The 10,275-nt window shown below is 40.9% G+C and overlaps 2 protein-coding genes across 2 annotated transcripts; both read left to right on the top strand.

Moving 5' to 3' along the window:
• The first annotated feature begins 3,889 nt into the window (after positions 1 to 3,889).
• Positions 3,890 to 6,249, top strand: LOC116116252 (putative pentatricopeptide repeat-containing protein At3g11460, mitochondrial). The gene has a single exon (XM_031402352.1). The coding sequence runs from the start codon at positions 3,903 to 3,905 to the stop codon at positions 5,811 to 5,813; it is 1,911 nt and encodes a 636-aa protein (XP_031258212.1). The 5' UTR covers positions 3,890 to 3,902; the 3' UTR covers positions 5,814 to 6,249.
• A 306-nt stretch (positions 6,250 to 6,555) lies between these two features.
• On the top strand, positions 6,556 to 8,902 carry LOC116116228 (putative pentatricopeptide repeat-containing protein At3g11460, mitochondrial). The gene has a single exon (XM_031402323.1). It carries the CDS (start codon positions 6,556 to 6,558, stop codon positions 8,464 to 8,466), a length of 1,911 nt encoding a protein of 636 aa, XP_031258183.1. The 3' UTR covers positions 8,467 to 8,902.
• Positions 8,903 to 10,275: the final 1,373 nt, after the last annotated feature.

Raw genomic sequence — 10,275 nt, forward strand, 5'->3', positions numbered from 1 at the left:
GCATGAGCTAGCTCTACACCTTTGTTTATACACTTGAGAAGTAGCTTGAGATTTAGTATAGAATGTGAGTATAAGTTCTTTAAGAGTTAAGAGAATAGAGTAGGTTGTGCGATGGGGAACCCGTGAGTAATGGGTAGAGTATTCCCGCATGTACGCCGCATTGAGAGCGCGGCATGAGTATCAGATAGAGAAGTGGTGTAGCCCGTGAGAGTGCATGCGGATGAGGGCTATACCCGAGTACCCGAGAGAGAGAGATTATATACTCACATGGCCAAGGGTTCCGAATCCATGCATAACCGAGTCCGATCGGCTAGAGTGAATAGAGGTCACGTAGAGCGGGAGTGAGTCCCGGCCGTGCCCCCGGTGAGATGGGGTCGTGATTTATGAAAAAGTTATGAGAAAAGAGTTTCTAAGAGAAAGAGAAAGAGGAAAAGAAAGACGTACCCAAAGAAATATTGAACGGGGAGTTGTAAGGAAAGAATTAGAGATAGAGAGTTACGGGGCTAGCATGAGTAGAGGATTTACTTACTGAGCATTGTTTAGTGCTCACCCCGTTGTTTTCCTATGTTTTGCAGGACCTAGGTGAGGACACTGTCGGATGGATGTCGGCGTTCGAGAAGGAGTGGCTACACTGTCCCTTGTGTTTTTGATAACTTATGTTTATGTTATGCATTTTGTGTAAAAATGTATATGTTTGAAAAGAATATGTATATATGTTTAATAAAAGAAAATTTTGGGCCCAATTTCTTTATTTTATTTTTATGTATTTCATTATAATCTTTTGAGTAGTAGTGGCTATTACAATTAACAACCTTTGCCTGCTCATTTTGGAACCTCGTTAAATTTGAGGTCAGTGATTCATCCCGTTCTTGGCGAATGTTGCTCAAGTAGTTGAGCGGCATTGCAAATTGTCTCCTCGCTTGAAATTGATGTAGGAACAGTGCGGAGAATTGTTGCCAGGAGTTGATGGAGTTCGCTTTAAGCCACTTTTACCACCTCATGGCATCCCTGACCAATGTGACTGTGAAGCACCGACATTTCGCTAAATCACTGACCTGATGTAGCTCCATCAGGTCATTAAAGTTATCGAGGTGATCTCTGGGGTCTCTTCTCCCAACGAACTTGCTCTCGGTGCCCTGAACCCTTGTGGGAGGGGGGCTTGGCGAACTTCTTCCGTAAAGGGGGAACTTACTATTTCTTTTGCCAGGTTGTTCTAGTAAGCTTCTAGATTGTCGAACATCTTTTGCATGCGATCTAAGTCGTTTGGTTGTCCTGGTTGGCTCTGTTAAGTTGTACCTTGAGCAAATAAGTTTGCAAGTCTGTTGCTTGTGAAGCTCCTCCGATGCGTGAGGTCGAGTCATGATGGCTAGGTTGGTAGGTGCTATCATGCTCGTCAATGCGTTGCTCGCAACTTCGGTCATAACAGAAACGTTAGTCATTGCCAGATTGTCGCACATGGCTCACTTCGCGGGCCTATGAAGATCGATTTGGTCTTGGGCATGGGTTAAAACCGGCACGCTGACGTTGGGGATACCGTCGAGGTTCTCGGTTGTGTTCGTTGCCTTTGCTTTCCCTCAGTGGCTGCTTCCTTGATCGCCTCCCAAGGTTCGTTTGCCCGTGGGACTCATGCTTGTGCGTGGAGTGTTGCTTGCGAGGTTAGAGGTGTTGATCATCCCTTGGCGATGACGATGCGGACTGTCCACCTGCAAAATTCATACCTGTTAGGGTGGCGTTGGCGAAACACGGCTGATCAAGGTTCTGGGCAATTGGTTGTTGATTCTTTAGCTTAGCCACGTTCTGTTGCACCACCTGTGCAACCATTGTCCTGATTATTTCCATCAGCTGGCCATTCTCGGGGTTTGACGTCCCTGCCCCTTGGTTGTTTGCGGCGTGTTGGGCTGGCAGCATGGGTGGTCGACGCCCAGTGTTCTCCTGTTGCACCTCTTGATGGGTGGTTTCCACGTTTTCGTGATTTTCGGTGGTAATTCTTGATCTGGTGAACACCATTTTGATCTTGGGACTAGTAAATTGCAGTGAACGTTTGTTAGAATCTTCGAGATATTGGCGGAAGACCCTCATTCTAGCACCAAAATGTTGGTATAAAAATTTGCACCAACTCACGAGATCTGATCAACCTTACCGAGATAGGAATTGATGTGTGCGTGATTAAGAACAATCAGCAATGTATGTAAAAAGAATGCAATAAAGTAAAGACAATGAGAATTTTAAAGTGGTTCGGCGAGGTTAACTCTAAAGCTACGTCCACTGTTTTTGTATTTGCTATGAGAGCTTACAGTATAGTTTCTATGTGAAAATCGTGGCCCCTTCCTCATCGTTTGAGGGGGTTTATATACAAGATTTATACAAAGAAAAGAGCGAAATGAAGGGGATTACAATTGATCTGAATTGCAATTTCGATATTCTCGCGATTGGGCACTGTGATTGCGTAGTGATCGCTGTTAATTTAGTCATTCTCGCAATATCTGATATTTGAAGTAATCTGGAGGTTGATTAAATGATTTCTTCAACTATCCGCGACTAGCTTGTGCTGGGTCAAGCTTTGGCTCGACGAACTTATGCTGGTCGATCAATCATTGTTGCCGAGCTCATTCTGGGTTAAGCTATATCCTCGCGTTGGCCCGAGCTTGGCAGAAAAACCGCACACAACATATTGTATTATTTCTGAATTTATGTTATATTACATCAAAAATATGTATATATAATATCATTCGAACATTCTGTTAAAAAATATTATAACTTAACTTAAAATTTTATTTTAAAACATTACAAAATTCAAATCAATCATTTATCATAATGTAGATATCGAGATTATTTTAAATAACAACATTAATGGGTGCGTTTGGTTTATTATTTTGGATAGGATTTTGGGGATAGTATTGGGTTGTTGGATAATGAAGTATTACGAGGTAAATTTTAAAAATTTATGAAAAAGCCCTTAGGTTTACTAATTTAATTAAAGACCCTAATATATAAAATGACAAAAACACCCCCACCACCTGCAGTGCCAGATTCCGGCCACCACCGTCGGAATCTGGCCGAAAAATTTCGTTAGGACACAAACCGGTCGGATCTGTGCCATAACGAGTTGTTATGGCCTTTTCCGGCCAGATCCACCACGAATCTGGTCGGAAAAGGCCAAATCTACGAACTGCTGTGGCTGCGATGGTCGAAAAAGGCTGAAACGATGGCCATCTTTGGCTGTCAGCGACGGCAGATCTGGCCTTTTCTGGCCAAATCCATTGTGGATCTGGCCGGAAAAGGCTAGATCTGGCCATTACCGTTTTTTCCGGTGGCTGTGTGATTATTGTGATAGATTCCGGCTACCACCGGCGGTGGTTGCCAGAATCTGGCAGGTACTGTGGGTGGGGGTGTTTTTGTTAGTTTTTAAACTTTTTTTCTGGGGGGTATTTAATGAAATTAATAAACTTATAGGGTCTCGATGTAATTAAAAAAAATAGACTAATATTTTGGAAATAACGTGCCAAATAATATTTGAAAAATATGATTGAGAATATGGATAAAAACAATAAGCCAAACGCACCCAATATTATTATTTTAATCCTAAATCTTAGCCGTTCAGTTGAATAGAATGAATGATAAGCAAGTTTATGCTACAAATTACAATATAAGTTTAAAAAAGCTTTGAATTTAATTATAATTAATGGTAATGAAATTATATTTAATTTAGTTTAAGAAAAAATTCATTAGAATGAGAAGAAATAATTATTTTAAAAATCTTTTCCAACTCATAAATCTAATCAAGGTTAAATTCCTCAAAACGCATCGTTTTATCGTCTTCTACTTGAGCATTCGTTAAAACTGCCACTTAGACTTTCCGACCCGCCAAAGCAGGCAAGATCAAACCGTTAAATTCTTTCTAAATGACCATAAAACCCTCGCTGAACCCTCAAAAACCTGCAAAACTCCTCCTCTGCAAACGTCCCAAAACCTCGCCAAAATCCTCTACGAGTCCATGGAACACGCGCTTAAGACAACTTGCGAACCACTCGCTCTTCCCGCAAGCCCTCTCTTTGTATCGCCAAATGCTCCGTTTTGGCGTCACGCCGAACGCCTTCACTTTCCCTTTCGCCCTCAAATCATGCGCCGTTCTTTCGCTCCCATTCCCCGGTTCTCAGATCCACTGCCACGTCATCAAGACTGGGTGTGAACTGGAGCCCTTTGTGGTCACTTCTCTCATTAGTTTGTACTGTAAATGCGCTTTACTGGATAGCGCGCACAAGGTGTTCGATGAAAGTTCAAAGGTAATGAAACTGACTGTTTGTTACAATGCTTTGATATCTGGTTATGTGTTGAATTCGTGTGTTATTGATGCGGTTTTGTTGTTTGGTAAAATGGGGGAAGTGGGTGTGGAAAGGAATGCAGTTACGATGCTGGGATTGTTACCGATATGTTTGGTGCCGGGTTTTTTGTGGCTTGGGATGTGTTTGCATTGCTTATGTGTGAAAATGGGTTTAGATTTTGCTTTGTCTGTGGCGAATTGTTTGGTGACAATGTATGTGAAATGTGGGTCTGTTGAGTACGGAAGGAAGTTGTTCAATGGGATGCCTGAAAAGGGATTGATTACTTGGAATGCTATGATTTCTGGGTACGCGCAAAATGGGCTTGCTACTCACGTTTTAGAGCTCTATAAAGAGATGGAGTCCTTTGGGGTTTGTCCTGATGCTGTTACGTTTGTTGGGGTCCTTTCTTCTTGTGCTTACCTTGGTGCGCTTGGTATTGGCCATAAGATTGAAAAACAGATTGAAGTAAATGGTTTTGACTCGAACCCATTTCTCAATAATGCTCTGATTAATATGTATGCGAGGTGTGGTCATTTAAAAAGAGCACGGGCCATTTTTGATGCCATGCCTTTGAAGAGTGTGGTTTCGTGGACTGCAATCATAGGTGGATATGGAATGCATGGACAAGGAGACGTTGCGGTGGAGCTCTTTGATGAGATGATTAAAAGTGGTGTTAGACCTGATGGAACAGCATTTGTGAGTGTTCTGTCTGCTTGTAGCCATGCAGGACTGACTGATAAGGGCTCAGATTATTTTGCTTCAATGAAGAAACAATATGGGTTGCAGCCTGGTCCAGAGCACTACTCATGTATGGTGGATCTTTTAGGCCGGGCAGGTCGGCTGAATGAAGCTCGAGAACTTATTCAATCAACACAAATAGAACCTGATGGTGCAGTGTGGGGAGCTCTTTTGGGTGCTTGTAAAATCCATAGAAATGTAGAGCTTGCAGAGTTGGCTTTTGAACGGGTCATTAGGCTTGAACCCACAAATATTGGTTACTATGTGTTATTGTCTAATATATATTCTGATGCCGGGAACTTGGAGGGTGTAATGAGGATTAGAGTGATGATGAAGGAGCGGAAGCTTAAGAAAGATCCAGGGTGTAGCTATGTTGAACTTAAAGGGATAGTTCACCTCTTCTTGGCTGGTGATAAAAGCCATCATCAAACAGCAGAAATATATAGAATGCTAGATGAGTTAGAAAATTTAGTTGAGGAACTTCGTGGGTCTACGAATATTGATAATAAAAGCAACAATGAATATTTGAATGGTATGGGAGTGCACAGTGAAAAGTTGGCAATTGCATTTGGGCTCTTAAACACAAGTCCAGGAACAGATATTGTTGTGATGAAGAACCTACGGATATGTGGAGACTGTCATTTGTTTATAAAGTTGGTTAGCAAGATTGTAGATCGCCAATTTGTTGTTAGAGATGCAACCCGTTTCCACCATTTCAAGAGTGGACTCTGTTCTTGCAAAGATTACTGGTAACATCTATTTACGGTTCTCATATTGCAAATCATCTGGTCTTAGTCACTAGTCACTCCCACACGTGCTCAAAGTACTGGAAATTTGTATTGAAATGGATTGAAGTTGCAAGTGAACTGAAAGAAGGATTTCTTCAACCGATTCTAGCAAGTATTGGACACTGAAATTTTTGCACTCCATAAGAATTCCTTGATTTTAGATTTTCTCATCATGAAGGTTCATGAAGAATGAAGACAGAAGCCATTGGCCTTAACTGATAAAATCTCGCATGATCACTCCGTGGTCCATAGACATGAGACTGAATGAATATAATCTTCATCAGGAACCAGAAAGGTTAACGGCATGACTTCAGAGTTTGGCACACATCCATTGTAGAATTTCTACTGCCCACAATAAAGAGTGCTCCACTGTACAATGTCGAGAGATAAGCTTTCAGTGTGAAGATACTAAAGCATTTAGGTTGTGTTTTTATGAATTTTGTGTATCCGTTTTCTGTTTTTTCGAGAACAGACATACAAAATTAGGTTATGATAGAATCTAGCTATTTGCCTTTTCAAACCTTAATTCACAAGTATCCACAACCTTATTGTAGCTCTGTTGCACTTTTTCTCTTAAATTTTTTCGACAGTTAAATTCCTCAAAACGCATCGTTTTATCGTCTTCCACTTGAGCATTCGTTAAAACTGCCACTTAGACTTTCCGACCCGCCAAAGCAGGCAAGATCAAACCGTTAAATTCTTTGTAAATGACCATAAAACCCTCGCTGAACCCTCAAAAACCTGCAAAACTCCTCCTCTGCAAACGTCCCAAAACCTCGCCAAAATCCTCTACGAGTCCATGGAACACGCGCTTAAGACAACTTGCGAACCACTCGCTCTTCCCGCAAGCCCTCTCTTTGTATCGCCAAATGCTCCGTTTTGGCGTCACGCCGAACGCCTTCACTTTCCCTTTCGCCCTCAAATCATGCGCCGTTCTTTCGCTCCCATTCCCCGGTTCTCAGATCCACTGCCACGTCATCAAGACTGGGTGTGAACTGGAGCCCTTTGTGGTCACTTCTCTCATTAGTTTGTACTGTAAATGCGCTTTACTGGATAGCGCGCACAAGGTGTTCGATGAAAGTTCAAAGGTAATGAAACTGACTGTTTGTTACAATGCTTTGATATCTGGTTATGTGTTGAATTCGTGTGTTATTGATGCGGTTTTGTTGTTTGGTAAAATGGGGGAAGTGGGTGTGGAAAGGAATGCAGTTACGATGCTGGGATTGTTACCGATATGTTTGGTGCCGGGTTTTTTGTGGCTTGGGATGTGTTTGCATTGCTTATGTGTGAAAATGGGTTTAGATTTTGCTTTGTCTGTGGCGAATTGTTTGGTGACAATGTATGTGAAATGTGGGTCTGTTGAGTACGGAAGGAAGTTGTTCAATGGGATGCCTGAAAAGGGATTGATTACTTGGAATGCTATGATTTCTGGGTACGCGCAAAATGGGCTTGCTACTCACGTTTTAGAGCTCTATAAAGAGATGGAGTCCTTTGGGGTTTGTCCTGATGCTGTTACGTTTGTTGGGGTCCTTTCTTCTTGTGCTTACCTTGGTGCGCTTGGTATTGGCCATAAGATTGAAAAACAGATTGAAGTAAATGGTTTTGACTCGAACCCATTTCTCAATAATGCTCTGATTAATATGTATGCGAGGTGTGGTCATTTAAAAAGAGCACGGGCCATTTTTGATGCCATGCCTTTGAAGAGTGTGGTTTCGTGGACTGCAATCATAGGTGGATATGGAATGCATGGACAAGGAGACGCTGCGGTGGAGCTCTTTGATGAGATGATTAAAAGTGGTGTTAGACCTGATGGAACAGCATTTGTGAGTGTTCTGTCTGCTTGTAGCCATGCAGGACTGACTGATAAGGGCTCAGATTATTTTGCTTCAATGAAGAAACAATATGGGTTGCAGCCTGGTCCAGGGCACTACTCATGTATGGTGGATCTTTTAGGCCGGGCAGGTCGGCTGAATGAAGCTCGAGAACTCATTCAATCAACACAGATAGAACCTGATGGTGCGGTGTGGGGAGCTCTTTTGGGTGCTTGTAAAATCCATAGAAATGTAGAGCTTGCAGAGTTGGCTTTTGAACGGGTCATTAGGCTTGAACCCACAAATATTGGTTACTATGTGTTATTGTCTAATATATATTCTGATGCCGGGAACTTGGAGGGCGTAATGAGGGTTAGAGTGATGATGAAGGAGCGGAAGCTTAAGAAAGATCCAGGGTGTAGCTATGTTGAACTTAAAGGGATAGTTCACCTCTTCTTGGCTGGTGATAAAAGCCATCATCAAACAGCAGAAATATATAGAATGCTGGATGAGTTAGAAAATTTAGTTGAGGAACTTCGTGGGTCTACGAATATTGATAATAAAAGCAACAATGAATATTTGAATGGTATGGGAGTGCACAGTGAAAAGTTGGCAATTGCATTTGGGCTCTTAAACACAAGTCCAGGAACAGATATTGTTGTGATGAAGAACCTACGGATATGTGGAGACTGTCATTTGTTTATAAAGTTGGTTAGCAAGATTGTAGATCGCCAATTTGTTGTTAGAGATGCAACCCGTTTCCACCATTTCAAGAGTGGACTCTGTTCTTGCAAAGATTACTGGTAACATCTATTTACGGTTCTCATATTGCAAATCATCTGGTCTTAGTCACTAGTCACTCCCACACGTGCTCAAAGTACTGGAAATTTGTATTGAAATGGATTGAAGTTGCAAGTGAACTGAAAGAAGGATTTCTTCAACCGATTCTAGCAAGTATTGGACACTGAAATTTTTGCACTCCATAAGAATTCCTTGATTTTAGATTTTCTCATCATGAAGGTTCATGAAGAATGAAGACAGAAGCCATTGGCCTTAACTGATAAAATCTCGCATGATCACTCCGTGGTCCATAGACATGAGACTGAATGAATATAATCTTCATCAGGAACCAGAAAGGTTAACGGCATGACTTCAGAGTTTGGCACACATCCATTGTAGAATTTCTACTGCCCACAATAAAGAGTGCTCCACTGTACAATGTCGAGAGATAAGCTTTCAGTGTGAAGATACTAAAGCATTTAGGTTGTGTTTTTATGAATTTTGTGTATCCGTTTTCTGTTTTTTCGAGAACGGACATACAAAATTAGGTTATGATAGAATCCAACTATTTGCCTTTTCAACCTTAATTCACAAGTATCCACAACCTTATTGTAGCTCTGTTGCACTTTTTCTCTTAAATTTTTTCGACAGGTAAATTAATAAAAAATAGACTCTGTGAAGAAATACTTTGTTTTGTTACATATTTCACAATGAAATGTATAATGAATTTATAGCAAAAAATAAAACATTAATCTAGGAAGTAATTTGATCCTAACCTAATATAGAAGATGGTCTTTAATGAGAATAATCCTATTTCCTATTTTACAATGAGAATAATCTTATTTCCTATTTTACACTTCAACACCCTCTCTGGAGCATATAAGTCATATGCACCAAACTTGTTACAAATAAAATCAACAAGAGAACCCTTGAGAGACTTAGTGAGGATGTCTGCTAACTGGTCGTTGGAACTGACTTAACTAGTTGCAATACACCCTGATAGAACTTTCTCTCGAACAAAGTGACAATCAATTTCTATGTGTTTAGTCCTCTCATGAAACACTGGATTTGAAGCAATATAAAGGGTAGCCTGATTATCACAGAGTAACTTCATTTGTGATACTTTGACAGATCTCAACTCTTGAATTAGTTGTTTTAACCAAACAAGCTCACAAGTGGCTAAGGCCATTGCACGATACTCTGCTTCAGCACTTGACCTTGCAACAACCGCTTGTTTCTTACTTTTCCATGAAACTAGATTTCCTCCAACAAGAACACAAAAACCTGAGGTAGAACGTCTATCAAATGGAGAACCCACTCAATCAGCATCTGAATATTCGACAATATATGAATAACCCTTATTTTCATACATTAAGCCTTTACCTGGTGCTCCCTTGATATATCTTAAAATCCGAACAACTGCATCCCAATGACTATCACATGGAGTTTGAAGGAACTGACTTATAACACTGATAGAAAAGGAAATATCAGGTCGTGTGATAGTAAGATAGTTAAGTTTTCCAACAAGTCTTCGATACCTTCCAGGATCAGCAAGAGGCTCCCTCTGTCCAGGTGAAAGTTTTAAATTAGGATCCATAAGAGAGTCTATTGGTCTGCAATCTAACATCCCTGTTTCCTCTAGAATATCCAGTACATACTTCCTCTGAGAAATAACAATACTAGATTTGGACTGAGCGACTTCTATGCCAAGAAAGTATTTGAGTAGCCCTAAGTCTTTCGTCTGAAAGTGTTTGAACAAGTGTTGCTTCAACTGTCCAATGCCATCTTGATTACTTCCTGTAATAACAATATCATCGACATAGACAACCAGATAGA

Source organism: Pistacia vera, unplaced genomic scaffold (assembly GCF_008641045.1).
Source record: "Pistacia vera cultivar Batoury unplaced genomic scaffold, PisVer_v2 Contig767, whole genome shotgun sequence".
NCBI classification, from domain to species: domain Eukaryota; kingdom Viridiplantae; phylum Streptophyta; class Magnoliopsida; order Sapindales; family Anacardiaceae; genus Pistacia; species Pistacia vera.